Source organism: Aedes albopictus, chromosome 2 (assembly GCF_035046485.1).
Source record: "Aedes albopictus strain Foshan chromosome 2, AalbF5, whole genome shotgun sequence".
NCBI classification, from domain to species: Eukaryota; Metazoa; Arthropoda; class Insecta; order Diptera; family Culicidae; genus Aedes; species Aedes albopictus.
Window position 1 is genome coordinate 74730993 of NC_085137.1, and position 15226 is coordinate 74746218.

A 15226-nucleotide genomic window follows, 5' to 3' on the forward strand; every position below is an offset into this window, starting at 1 on the left:
GGAATTCCTTCTATGATTCTTTCTGGAACAACTTATTTTAAAAATTCCCCCAGTAACTTTTCTTAGGATTCCTTCAGGAATTTCTCCTTGAATTCTTTAAGGAACTCCTCCAGGTATAAATTCAGTACTTCCTTCGGGAACTGTTTAGGGATTCTCTTGGGAATTTCTTGGAATTCTTCAGGAATTTCTCTAGAGTTTTCTTCAGGAACTGCTATAGGGATTCCTCCAAGAATTCCATTAGGAATTTCCCTAGGACTTCCTACAGGATTTTTTTCAGTAATTATTCAGGGGATTCCTTCAAGGGTTTTTCCAGATACTCCTACAGGAAATCCTCCAAAGATTTCTCCAGGAATTTATTCAAGGGTTCCTCCAAGAATTCCACTACGAATTCTCCTCGGAATTCTTTCAGGAATTTATTCAGGGATTTTCCAGGGATTCCAACTTGGATTCATGAAGAAAATTTTTCAGGGTTCTTTTCAGCGATTCCTTCAGGGATCCCTCCTGATATTCCTCCAGGAATTCATGCAGGCATTCCTCAAATACAGGATAATTCTCCAGAAAATTCACCAGGAATTGATCTAGAAATTCCTCCATAAATTCTGTCTTAAATTCATCCACGAATTTCTCTATGAAATCCTTCAGGATCCCTTCAAAAATTCTTCAAGGATTATCTCTAGGAAGACCCTTTGAAATTTTTCCAGGGATTCCTTCAGGAATTCTTCCAGATTTTCCTCCAGTAATTGCTGCAGCGATTCCTTCAGGAATTCTGCAAAGAGAATTCTTCCAGAAACTTCTTCGGGGATTTCTGCACGAATTTCTCTAAGGATTCCTCCAGGGATTTTTCAAAAATTCCCTTGAGGATTACTTCATGAATTCCTTCAGAAATTTCTCTAGAAATTCCTCCAGGAACTTTTCAAGATTTTTACAAATTTTTACAAAAAATCTCACAGAGTTCCTTTAGAGATTCCTCCAGAAATTCATCCAATAACTATTTCAATGATTCCTCTAGGGGATTCCTCCAGGTAATCTTCCAGATATTCCTCCAGAAATTCTCACATCAATATCTCCAGGAATTCATCTAGGATTTAGTCTAGGAAATTCCCCAGGAATTTCTTCAGGAGTTGATACAAAAATTGCTCCTGGACATTCTTCAGAAATTATGTCAGCAATTTCTCCAGGAATTTCTCTAGAAAATCCTTTAGGAATCTCTTCAAAAATTTTTGCAGGAAATTCTCCAGGAATACCTTAAGGATTTGTTAGGAATTCCTTCAGGCATTTCTCCAGGAATTACTCCAAATTTCAAGAATTGTTTCAATGATTCCTCCTGGGATTTCACCATGAATTCCTCCAGGGCGTTTCTCAAGAATTCCTCCAGGAAATCCTTCGAAGATTCCTCCAAGAAATACTTCAAAGAATCATCCAGGAAATCGTTCAGAAATTCCTCTAAGAATCTTCTAGGGATTTCTTCAGAAATTCTTCCAGGATTTTTTCCAGGGATACTTTCAGGAATTCCTCTAGAAATTCCTCTAGGAGTTGCTTCAGGAATTCCTACTGGGATTTCTCACAAATTTCTCTAAGGATTCCACTAGGCATTAGTTCAGTAATTCCTTCGTAAATTTCTCCAGGAATCCCTTCGGAAATTCCTCTAGAAAATCCTTCAGGAATTTCTCAAGGGATTTTTTCAGAAAAATAAATTTTCCAGATTTCTTTTAGAGATATTTCCAATAATTCATCCAGTAATTCTTTCAAGAATTTCTCTAGAGATTCATCCAGGAATTCCTTCATGGATTCCTCCAACACTTCTCACAGGAATACTTCTAGGAATTCCTCCAGGCAAACCTTCAGGATTTTATCAAGGAATTTCTCCAGGAACTCCTCCGGGAATAACTCCAGGATTTTTTTCAGGAATTCTTCCAGGAAATGCTGCTGGACATCTTGCAGATTTCAGATTTTTCCAGAGATTCTTCCGGGAAATTCTTCGAAAATTCATCCAGGAAATCCTCCAAAAATTCCTCTAAGGATTCTTCCAGGAAATCCTTCTGAAATTTCTCAAGGGATTTTTCTAGAAATTTCTCCAGAAATTCCTTCCAGAATTCCTCTGGATATTTCACCAGGAGTTGCTCCAAGAGCTCCATCAGGTATTTATCCAGGAATTGCTACTGGGTCTCATCCAAGAATTCCTCAGGGGGTTACGCCAGGAATTCATTTGAAAGTTGCTCCATGCATTCCTTCTGGATTCTCTCTATAGATTTTTCCTGGAATTGCTTCAGACATTCCTCCAGGAATTCCTTCACGGATTACTCCAAGAATTTCTTCAGAGGTTCCTTCAGTAATTCCTCCAAGACTTTCTCTAGAAATTCCTTAAGAGATTTCTTCAAAAACTTTTCTAGGGATCCCTCCCATAATTCCTTCAGGATTTTTTTAAGAAATTACTCCAAGGAACCCTCATGAAATTTATATAGGATTTCTTCTAGGAATTTCTCAAGAGATTTCTTCACAAATTTCTCGAGGGACTCCTCCCAGATTTTATCCAATAATTCCTCTTGATATAGTTTTAGATAATACTCCAGGGATTCCTTCGGAAATTCTTACGGCATTTTTCCTGGAAGTCTTCCAGGGATTGCTCGTGGATTTCTACAAGTGATATCTTCAGAAATTCCTCTCAGGTTCTTTTCAAAATGTAGTAAGAAGTTCCTTCAGAAATTTCAGAAATTCTTCAGTCATCTTTTGCAGGGATGTATTCACGAATTTCTCCAGGATTATTTGATACTTTTTTTTATTATTTCAACAATTCTGGCAGAATTTATGCAGCGAATAGTATTGGAAGATAATTTAATAAAGATGCATACAAGAACCAGGAAATTATCCAAGGATTCTTTCAGTAATCCCTCCAGCAGTTTCTTCAGAAGTTTACTCAGCGATTCCATTAGTAATTCTTTCAATAAGCGAGACAATTAGTCCTCCAGGAAATCTTCCAAGCAACACACATGCCACTAAAAAGTCACGGCAGGGCAGGTTTTAGATTATGCAGATACAGTGACTTACTATAAACATCTAGATACTTACATGCTAAAAGTGCTTTCATACATTTCTCCAGGGAATCCTTCAGGAATTCACCCAGGAAAGACTCTTTCGGAATTCTCCCATGAATTCATCCCGAAATTTCTCGCAAAAATGCACCAGGAATTCCTCCAGGAAATTCTACTCAAATTCTTCCAAAATTATTTCAAAATAATTTTGCAAAGAGTATGCCGCTACGAACGTTTTCACCAAAAATAAAACAAAATCTGTATTTTACGTAATTTTGTGAAGATATTGTAGTTCTAATAGTTCCTCATTCTCACACTCATTCTGAGAATGTATTCTTATGTACTTGATTATTTTCATGCAAAAAAAGCAATAAGGTTGTCACGATCAATGCTGAGCTCGAACTTAAAATACATTTACCTTGCATTATAGCAGTGGTTTTCAACCAGGGGGGAATTCCCCCATAGGGGGGAATTTCGTTCTTTCATACGGGGAATTGCCAATGCAAGAATATTATCTTATGATTTTATCTAAAGAACGAAGAAACAATTTTCAACATTGAAAATTTTCAGTTTATCGTAAATCATCGTCGTCAAAATGTAAGTGTACACTCTCAGAAAAAAAAAACCATGTAAATTTAAGTTCACTTGAATGTACATAAAAGGAGCGGCCCGTTTGACACTAATTTATGTCTTCTATCACAAATAAAGTCGAGCTAGCAATCGCTAGAGCTGAAGCGAGAGATAAAACATGTGTAAGTAAAACCCTGTATTTCACGTAATTTTTTGAAGATTTTGTAGTTTTCAAGAAACATACTTATCATGCGCATGTGATTGTTTAAAAAAATAATACCCAGGGGTTGTCGCGATGAATGTTGAGTTCCAACCACAAATACAAACTTCCTGTATGTTATACGTAAAATTGTGAAAACTGTGCAGTTTTAATGATTCATACTTCTCCCTATCGCTGTGGAAATGTATTCTTATGTATGTATGTGATTGTTTTAAAACAATGAGAGACATGGATTGTTGCGACGGACGTGAAGTGTAAAACTGAAAATACAAATTTTTCAGTATTTCACGTAATTTTGTGTTTTTTTAGTTCCTAAGATTTACACATTTCACATTCGTTTTGAAAAAGTATTCTTATGCACATGCGATTGTTTTGAAGCAATAAAACACAGGGGTTGTTACGGCAAATGTGAAGTTAGAACCGAATATACTTATTTTCTGTATTATACGTAATTTTTTGAAGATTTTGTATTTTTTACGATTTACACTTCTCACTTTCGCGTTGAAAAGTATTCCTATGTACACGTGATTGTTTTCAAGCAATAAAACACTAGGGTTGTCGCGATGAATACAAAGTTCAAATCGAATATACAAATTTCCTGTATCATACGTCATTTTGTGAAAATGTTGTAGTTCCTAAGATACACACTATTCACAATCGTTCGGAAAAAGTTTTCTCATGAACACGTGATTGTTTTCAAGCAATAAAATACAGGGGTTGTCGCGATGAATATAAAGTTCGAACCGAATATACAAATATTCTGTATTACACGTAATTTTGTGAAGATTTTGTAGTTTTTATGAATCACACTTGTCCTCATTTATCTGTAAATGTATTCTTATGTACACGTGATTATTTTCAAGCAATATAACATGGGGATTGTCGCGATGGACGTAAAGTTCAAACTGAAAACACGAATTTCCTGTATTATACGTGATTTTATGAAAATTTTGTAGTTTCTGAGATTCACACTTTTCACAATCGTTTGGAAAAAGATTTCTCATGTGCACGTGATTGGTTTCAAGCAATAAAACACAGGGGTTGTCGCGGTGAATACAAAGTTCAAATCGAATATACAAATTTTCTGTATTGTACGTAATTTTGTGAAGATTTTGTAGTTTTCATGATTCACACTTGTCCCCATTTATCTGTAAATGTATTCTTATGTACACGTGATTATTTTCAAGCAATATAATATGGGGATTGTCACGATGGACGTAAAGTTCAAACTGAAAATACGAATTTTCTGTATTATACGTGATTTTATGAAAATTTTGTAGTTTCTGAGATTCACACTTTTCACAATCGTTTGGAAAAAGATTTCTCATGTGCACGTGATTGGTTTCAAGCAATAAAACACAGGGGTTGTCGCGATGAATACAAAGTTCAAATCGAGTATACAAATTTTCTGTATTATACGTAATTTTGTGAAGATTTTATAGTCTTCAATAATGAGTATCTCCATATATTTGTTTGCAATAATTTTGCTTCATGAACATGGGCAATTCAACATTAAAATATGCGTGGAAACTAATTTACATTCGGAATGGCTCCAGAAAAACAGCATTTTTAAGGTACTTGCTCCGAGTTTTTGAGTACTCAAAAATAGAACTTTGGTCAAATCCAAAATTTGAAAATTTTATACTCATCTAGAAAGCTGGGAAAATTCATAGCTTCAAAAATTTTGCAAATCGGATGAAAAACGGCTGAGTTATATCAAGTTGAAATTACCGTTCCCACTGTTTGGGAGGCATGGCAGTGGGAGTGTTAAAAGGTGATATACGATAATTCAATAATTCAGCACCTAGGGGCAGGACAGATCTAACGAGAGCAAATCTGTGTTCGAGGCTAGGGGCAAGACACTGTGCAAACGAGAGTAACTCTGAGAATTTCTGAGTAACTCTTTCTGTCGATGATCGACGAAATTTGTTGAAAGACATCCCCAAAACTGCAATTTTCATTCAGCACACGCAACACTTTGCAGTTTGACATTGGTGCCAGATCACACTTTGGCATAAATGGGAGAAATTCTGAGGAACTGTGAGGAATTCTGAGCAACACCTCGAACACAGATTTGCTCTCGTTAGATCTGTCCTGCCCCTAGGTTCGAGGTGTTGCTCAGAATTCCTCACAGTTCCTCAGAATTTCTCCCATTTATGCCAAAGTGTGATCTGGCACCAATGTCAAACTGCAAAGTGTTGCGTGTGCTGAATGAAAATTGCAGTTTTGGGGATGTCTTTCAACAAATTTCGTCGATCATCGACAGAAAGAGTTACTCAGAAATTCTCAGAGTTGCTCTCGTTTGCACAGTGTCTTGCCCCTAGTTCAGCACTGCAAAAACTGGATAAATGCAATGTACAAACTAGCAAAGGTTGCTCTAACAATACAATTATAAAAGCTCTAATGGTAAACAAATGAAATCAAGAAGAGTGAACAACTTTACGGTCAACTCTAGCGGTCTTCAAATTTCTGGTTCGCCTCCCGACCAACTTATTTCCCGTTTGAACCACCGATTCACGACTTTCTTCAGCAAAACCTTTTTAGAGATGACTTTTTCTCTTAATTTCTGTTGCCTGCTATCGCATGCCAATAATGCTGGAAACCACAATTAGCATATGAGTAGTGTGCGAGAGGTGTTTTAATTTTCTTATATTGAATAAACATATTCTAAAATGCATTATGTATTTTTCAGTGATTTATCAGAATGTAATTACAGGGACTCTATTGCATATGGCATAGTCGTTTTGCACTCTACAGCAATGATTGAGAAAGAAGAACAGTTTCCTTTTAGTTAATGAAATTTCTGTTGTTATCACTGCAGCAGAAACAGTCCAAGGCGCCAGCGCGTATGGAACTCATCTAGCGGTCTTCAACACTTCTGTTTCGACTCCCGACCCGGCAACAAAAAAATGATGGTTAAACATTCATGTGGGGTGCATTAGTACCGTCGATAACGAAACGGTGCTAAAAATAGATTTTTGTTTTGGTTTTTCGTGTTGCACGTATTAAGCATGTGCAAATGCAAATGTACAGCACATGCATTTATGTCACTTTAGCAATGGCTGTCAACGTGCTGCAATATGAGGCACTAATTTGATTTTAGTGGGGCCCTTTTCGACTTTAATATTGCTTCAATGAGGTGTTTAAAGTAATGCAGCATTATATACACAATTTTAAATATAAATATATAGCAAAATTGATGCACTTATATACGGCTTCGTGGTTACTTGGGTATGGCAACATAATCGATCGCGTTCGCTATTGTCTCGAGTGAAAATCAAAACAATAGATGCGCGGGTGTTTAGTGTTCAGTATTGTGTTGTTCTTGGCTGTGCATGCATCACTCCTGTAGGGGAGAGTATGGCAGCATAATCGATCGCGATTGCTATTGTCTCGAGTGAAAATCAAAACAATAGATGCGCGGGTGTTTAGTGTTCAGTATTGTGTTGTTCTTTGCTGAGTATTGTGTTGTTCTTTACAGAGAAGAACATTAATCAAGACAATGAGATGATCGGAATTGAACCACAAAAACCCCACAACAATTGGTGAGATCTTTCCAATATTATTTATTTATAAATAATTCTACTTCAGTATATTTACTTTATAACTGCATATAAGTTGAAAATTCGCTATTTTCAACATCCTTTCATCTATTGGAAGATGCTTCAGTTCTGGGCTCTTTCTAAGTTGATGAAGGGATTTATAAATACTTGCAAGGACTTGACCAGGTGTGTGGAGCTGAGTGAATCTATGACATTGTAGATAGTAGCGACATCATCAATGTCAATGGATATATTCAACTATGCAACTCCATCCAAGATTTGTGCAAGTATTCATGCTATGCTATGCTATGCTATTTCCCGCACCCCATTTATTGACCAATCCAAATTCCTGTGTGGTAGTGGTTTGTGTTCAGATTTCCCGTGTTAATCTATCTAAAAGAACTTTGTAAACATCTTTTGTTTTCACGCTAGTTCTCACGTATATGGATAGGCTTGCATTAGGTTTCGTGAGATATTTTTTGGACAACTCAATTACCTTTAAAGTGCCCCACACAATGCATACGTTTGCGTGTGCGTGACAGTAATTTGACACATTTCCCATGGGAAAACTGTGAAAAAAACACAAACCTCGACAGAACGGACGCTATAGGCCCAAACTAGGGGCAAGACAGATCTAACGAGAGCAAATCTGTGTTCGAGGTGTCTAGGGGCAAGACACTGTGCAAACGAGAGCAACTCTGAGAAATTCTGAGTTACTCCTTTTATCGATGATCGACGAAATTTGTTGAAAGACATCCCTAAAACTGCAATTTTCATTCAGCACACGCAACACTTTGCAGTTTGACATTGGTGCCAGATCACACTTTGGCATAAATGGGTGAAATTCTGAGGAACTGTGAGGAATTCTGAGCAACACCTCTAGGGGCAAGACACTGTGCAAACGAGAGCAACTCTGAGAATTTCTGAGTAACTCTTTCTGTCGATGATCGACGAAATTTGTTGAAAGACATCCCCAAAACTGCAATTTTCATTCAGCACACGCAACACTTTGCAGTTTGACATTGGTGCCAGATCACACTTTGGCATAAATGGGAGAAATTCTGAGGAACTGTGAGGAATTCTGAGCAACACCTCGAACACAGATTTGCTCTCGTTAGATCTGTCCTGCCCTAGGGGCAGGACAGATCTAACGAGAGCAAATCTGTGTTCGAGGTGTTGCTCAGAATTCCTCACAGTTCCTCAGAATTTCTCCCATTTATGCCAAAGTGTGATCTGGCACCAATGTCAAACTGCAAAGTGTTGCGTGTGCTGAATGAAAATTGCAGTTTTGGGGATGTCTTTCAACAAATTTCGTCGATCATCGACAGAAAGAGTTACTCAGAAATTCTCAGAGTTGCTCTCGTTTGCACAGTGTCTTGCCCCTAGGTCCTGCCCCTAGCAACACCTCGAGCACAGATTTGCTCTCGTTAGATCTGTCTCGCCCCTAGCGAGGTGTTGTTCAGAATTCCTCACAGTTCCTCAGAATTTCTCCCAGTTATGCCAAAGTGTGATCTGGCACCAATGTCAAACTTCAAAGTGTTGCGTGTGCTGAATGAAAATAGCAGTTTTAGGGATGTCTTTCAACAAATTTCGTCGATCATTGATAAAAAGAGTAACTCAGAATTTCTCAGAGCTGCTCTCGCTAGCACAGTGTCTTGCCCCTAGGTGCCAGATCACACTTTGGCATAAATGGGAGCAATTCTGAGGAACTGCGAGGAATTCTGAGCAACACCTCGAGCACAGATTTGCTCTCGTTAGATCTGTCTCGCCCCTAGATTTTTTTTTATTTCTTTTTTCTCGCCCCTAGAATCCAACTTCGCTAGTCGAAAATTCCGGATTTGAACTGCACGGAGAATAGGCAGAATTCATTTATGTACATATTACGTAACGCTATTGTCTCGAAATCGTCATTTTTTTCGATGATTCATGGAGTTGCTCATACATGGACTGTCATGTCTAACCTCTGTTTTCTTGAGAATAAAAAAAAATATGAACACATTTTTTGCTTTATATCTACATTATTTTCAATAAAAAAAACCAAGATAAGAAGAATGGGAAGGGTTGAGTAAGGGTGGACGAAAAATGTAATGTCAACAAATTCATTGTTAAATTTGAGCTATAGTTTTTGTTTGCTTCGAACCATTTTTTTGTTAAATTGAAACCTGGATTGAAACTTAACATTTTGGTTGAAGTAACAAACGTACTAGTTTGTTTCGAGAGCTGTCAAAATTGAACAATCAATATCATGGTAAATTCAAACAAATTTTGGTTGAAATTAGGTGTTGAACCCTCAAAACAGTAACATAACATTGTAGTTTGTTTTAACCAATGCCAGCAGCTGAATAATGCTAATATATTGTTTGTACAAAAATCAACCTACAGATTTGGTTGAATATTGTTAAATTTTGCTTGTATTTAACAAATATTTTTCTCCGTGAATCTGTCTCATAGATTGCCTTACAGTCAGGTCTTTTTTTACGCAGTTTTCATTTACGCGGCCGCGTAAATGAAAACTCCATACAAAAAAAATTTCATCGTCTTATTTTTGCATGATTCGTCGAGAAATGGTGAGACTTTTTTTACGCGGTTTTTTGAATTTTGAACTGAGTTTTTTTTACGCGGTACGTATCCCCCGCGTAAAAAAAACCTGACTGTATTTTGTTTCCAGTTCAAAACCGAATGAGCGACATTTTTTCTTTTACTTCCGCTGCTTTTGCCTTGCGTTAAACACTATGTCGGAAGTGGGGCGCTGTATAGAGTACCAGGCTAGGGGCAAGACACTGTGCAAACGAGAGCAACTCTGAGAATTTCTGAGTAACTCTTTCTGTCGATGATCGACGAAATTTGTTGAAAGACATCCCCAAAACTGCAATTTTCATTCAGCACACGCAACACTTTGCAGTTTGACATTGGTGCCAGATCACACTTTGGCATAAATGGGAGAAATTCTGAGGAACTGTGAGGAATTCTGAGCAACACCTCGAACACAGATTTGCTCTCGTTAGATCTGTCCTGCCCCTAGGTACCAGGTGTACAATACAGCGCCCCACTTCCGACATTGTGTTTAACGCAAGGCAAAAGCAGCGGAAGTAAAAGCCTAGTTTGGTGTTTGAAAGGAATCGCTCAAGAAACTTCTTGACCGATTCCTGGCAGAAACTTTTCACGGTGACTACCATTTGAACTGTCATTTCTTCGCAACTGCGTACTGTGATCGAAGAAAAACGGTTTCTTGGGCGATTCAGGCAAGGAATTTCCCATGCATCAAGATAGGCCGAAAAATTCCTTCTGAACTGCAAACAGCGCTAAAAGAAAAAATGTCGCTAATTCGGTTTTGAACTGGAAACATAATATTATCTCAACATCGCCAAAGAAGCCATTTGGAGAAGAAAAGAAGAAACAGTGAAAAATGAAGGCCGTGGATAAGATCATAGGACCATTTTTAAATGTTATGCCAGTGTTCTTCCAATTCAGTGTACACATACCCGAACCCAATGTGCAACACCCGATGTGGGTGCTTCATCGCACGTTTGGATGTTGCGCGACATCTTCTGTCACTGTTTTGTCAAGACATCTGACACAGAAGTTGGCGCGCGAAGATCCCCGCAGCGAGCGATTCGTACAAAAATAGTGCATCCTTACCCCCAATTCAAAAAATATTCTTAGAAAATGAATGGAGCAACGGACGACCTTGCTAAAATGGATCTTAGCGAGCGAAAGCGCACCGATTACCTGGACTGGAACGAGTACTTCATGGCGACGGCCTTCCTGGCGGCCCGCCGTAGTAAAGATCCCAACACCCAGGTAGGGGCATGCATAGTGAACGAAGAGCGAAAGATCGTCGGCGTGGGGTACAACGGGTTCCCACTCGGGTGCAGCGACGATGAGTTTCCCTGGGGTAAGGCGTCCGACGACCCACTGGGTACCAAGTACCTGTATGTATGCCACGCCGAAATGAATGCCATCTTGAACAAAAACAGTTCGGACGTGAAGAACTGCACTATGTACGTAGCGTTGTTCCCGTGCAACGAGTGCGCCAAGATCATCATTCAGTCGAAGATCAAGGAAGTTATCTATATGTCGGACAAGCATGCCCACAAGAGCACCACCATCGCAGCCAAGAAGATGTTGGACGCGGCGGGGATCAAGTACTGGCAGTTTGTGCCCCGGAAAAGCAAAATCGTGATTGACTTTTCGGAAATAGATTGGGACAACCTGAACCAGCTGCCGGTCACTCCGGTAAAGAGTAGAGGGATCCATCAGAATGGGACTTCATAATAGAGATTATTTTATGAATAAATGATAATTGTACATCTCTGCTTATTTGTCTTTGTTTGGGAAATCGGCTTTCGAGGAAAAGTATCACTACCGAATCTAATCTACTAAATAGGTAGCCGCCAAGAACCTGCTGAAATTTTCGATGCAGTTATATTGTAAATTCCAGAATATGGAACTCCAACATTATTTCCCTGAAGTGAACTGCAAAATTATTTCAGAAGTAGGGGGATTAGGGGCATAATGGACACCCTAAGAAAATGAGTACGTTAGGCCTGTATAACAGACACAAACTTAACATATTATTAGTTGGCTTACAACTATAACTTGTTTCCTACGTATTTCAATCATTTCAAGCAGGTGGAATGTCATTATTGTGAAGAAATAATGAATTGTAAACCGTGTGTTTTTGAGGCTGTCAGGAAAGGTACGGGGCGAAATGGACACTCTTGCATATTTTATGCTGTATCTTTGATAACATCGACCAGTTAAGTAATTTGCCTACGGAGATCAATACCACAGATATAATACTCCATCTTAGACGAGTTTACATAACATATAAGTTAATTAAATAAACTTTAGGCTAAAATAATCGGATTGATTTTTTCCAAACTCTCTAAAACGCCTAACAATATGCAACGCGCGTACATCCATTCATAATTGCCAGTGTTCATTTCGCCCCGAATCGACTACAACATTAAAATTGCTATTATAAGTAAATTCTGATAAAAAATATAATACTTCATCCATTGCTAAATCTGCGTATACATGTAGATAAGCTAACAATTCACTTGTTTTTATGGTGGACACACTCAAACACTCGTAATACTTTATTTGATACTTCTTCGAAATTATAAGAAATCCATCATATGAAAAACGTACTTTAATTTCAATGATATTTTGGTTATTTTGAAGGAATATTAATGATACTTTTGAAAAATAGAACAATGACTTGTTCTTTTACACTTATGCATTTAAAGTTTAACATAAAATTCCACGGTTTCGACAAGAACAAGGGTGTCCATTTCGCCCCGGGTGTCCATTATGCCCCTAACCCCCCTACTATTTATCTGAACAAATAGGGGAATTGTGGGTAAAATGAACAGGGGGGGGTAAAATGAACAGGGTGGTGTTTTACAGCAATTAGCGTATTTCTGCATGTTTTAACGATTGGAATCTGTGTGATAGCGTAAATCATTATACTTCTGCAGATTTTGAACTTGAAAATTAAATAAACCACTTAATTATAACGAAAAGTTCAAAAGCCACGTGAAAAATATGCTCTGATGTAAAATTGAATTTATCTGAATTAAGGTTCATTCGTATATTTTCGCAGAATATGACGTATGTAATGTCATATTCCAATAATGTACTCCCAAAAGGCAATATTCAGTTGAAAAAAATAATGAGGTTTTGCTTTCAATACAATTTTAGGAACAACTTTAAAACCAGCACGACTTGGGAAGTAAAATGAACAGCTGGTTCAAACTTTATCAATTTTTTATAAAATTTTGTGCAATCTCGGTATATTGAGATCTAGAATACATATTATGACACAACTAGAGCAAAAAGTAAGGAAAAAAATATTTTACGCTTATAAAATAAGATTTTTATCCTTAAAACCACTTATTTTAGTACATTTTTTACAAATAATGATTTCAGCACATTCCAAATTTTATATCAAAAATTTTAAAAGTGTAGCATATAAAGTTCACATTGAATTTGGTGACCTATACTTGAATATATCGAAATTAAACATTTAAGCTAGTTTTTGAAGACATGTTCATTTTACCCCCATCGGTTGTTCATTTTACCCACACTATTTTTCATGACTCTGTTTTCTTGCATTTTTTGCAATCGAAAATAATGTAAGAAAATTGTACTTTTTATCAATATTTTCTTCCAGAACTCATAGAATATATTACCATCTACGATGTAACAGCGTAAAAAAGAAAGATTTTGTCATATTTCTATTGGAAAAGACGACAAACGCTTAGGGTGTTCATATTACCCCCAATTCCCCTATATTTCAGGGAGCTCAAGCATTTCCCTAAAAAAATCCCTTTAAAATATGTAAATGGAATCAACTCTCTCGACTTTCCGCATAGAATCGTTTAGGAATTCCTAAAAATAATGTTCTGGCCATCTTCACTTCGTTTCGAAGAAAGACTTCGTGCAATATGCACATAAATACTTCCTTTTATCAAGGAACGGCGATAAATTATTACAAATCCTCTGATATAGATACTGCCGTGAATCGCAAGTCAGTCCCATATGTAAAAAGTAGGCATTGAGAAAATGGCCTCTGAAGTTTTCAAATTCGATTTCTATACGAAACTCTAAAAAATCGCTATGAATTGAAAACTTCTGCGATCATCATGAAACTTTCACATAATGTTTCAAACGTTAAAACATAACAGTGAAAAATGTAAAACTAGCTAAAATAGTGTTAGGTCTTGTACTGGAGGGCACACAAGTTCGTAATGGGACTGACTTGCGATTACATTTCATTATGGGACAATCTGACTTGGTGTTGTTTTTCAATTTTACTGAACAAACTATATATTTTTATGCACGCAGCTGAAAGATCATCCGAAGAAAGCTCGAAAACGGTCATTAACTCATTTTTGCCCAAAATGCAGATGGGACTGACTTGCGATTCACGGCAGGATACTCGATTGATATAATACACCACTTTCACAGGACTTTCACAATGAAATGAATGGAACGACAGTTGAGGTTGCACAAAATAAATATACTTGTTTTATTTCCATCTGATACACTTTTTGCTTCTGTAGATGATAGATAAACGTAAAAACATGAGAACAAAACTTTTACTTCCTTTCCGGGTTGCTTACATCTAGAGTGTTAAAATATGCTTGTGGTTCAACGTCCGACTTGTAAAACTTATACTTTCATATATTAGCAAATTAAGGAAGATGTGCTCGTATCTTTTGTTAGGAGTGTAAAAAGTTTAATCAAACTTACGAATCTACTGGGTGAGTAACTCTAGAAAAAAAAAAACTAACTAATCAGTTAGCACTGTTTGTCCTGTCTTTGATATCTGGTACATATGAATCGCTGAGCATGCTCGTGTTATTGAATATTGAACTGTTAGTCACAAACCCAACTCCCAAAACTATTATAGTCTTTACATACAAATGCCTATACAAAATAAATCGTAACGCTTGTTGCCTAACTCGAACCAGAATTCATTCACTCTCACCGCACACATGACTTCATTTCATATCCTAGCCCATGTGGGCCATTGACAAATGTTTACGCCAGAAGATTGACTTCGGTCCAAATGCGTTGGAGAAGTGTTCCGCCACATTTGGTCAAACATTTATCATATGCGAATGGATCCTTAACGACTACATACTAAAATGTACTGTTGTATCTGTTCAATTGTACGATGATTCCTTTTTTGTTTTTGGTGTGTAACGGTTATGGGCCCACACCGCTTATTTGTAGAAATTCAGCGATCGCGGCTGAAGGGACGTCTTCTTGAGACAATTGTGAGCCTGCTGGGTCATGTAGAGCTGATCGCGAGTTTTCCCGCAGGCCCATTTTTCCCACTTGGGGTCGAGAAT

The 15226-nt window shown here is 37.5% G+C and overlaps 2 protein-coding genes and 1 long non-coding RNA gene across 7 annotated transcripts in view; 2 read left to right on the top strand and 1 right to left on the bottom strand.

Annotated features, from left to right (window-relative positions):
* LOC134287638 (uncharacterized) overlaps window positions 1–14234 on the top strand; it is a 196971-nt gene extending 182737 nt beyond the window's left edge. The window contains exon 2 of the long non-coding RNA XR_009997425.1: window positions 13878–14234. This is a non-coding gene — a long non-coding RNA (uncharacterized LOC134287638). The remainder of the gene's footprint in view (window positions 1–13877) is intronic.
* Window positions 10900–11681, top strand: LOC109427558 (deoxycytidylate deaminase). Its single transcript, XM_019703129.3, has one exon. It carries the CDS (start codon window positions 11028–11030, stop codon window positions 11634–11636), a length of 609 nt encoding a protein of 202 aa, XP_019558674.2. The 5' UTR covers window positions 10900–11027; the 3' UTR covers window positions 11637–11681.
* A 133-nt stretch (window positions 14235–14367) lies between the features above and the next one.
* Window positions 14368–15226, bottom strand: part of LOC109432696 (myb protein) — a 69567-nt gene continuing 68708 nt past the window's right edge. For all 5 annotated transcript variants that reach the window (XM_019709096.3, XM_019709081.3, XM_062849955.1 and 2 more), the window contains one exon: window positions 14368–15226. In XM_019709096.3, the coding sequence (XP_019564641.2) occupies window positions 15098–15226 (129 nt within the window). In that variant the 3' untranslated portion in view covers window positions 14368–15097.

Coding starts and splice junctions, on each gene's coding strand:
- LOC109427558 (XM_019703129.3), top strand. CDS start 11,028: ATGAATGGAGCAACGGACGACCTTGCTAAAATGGATCTTAGCGAGCGA.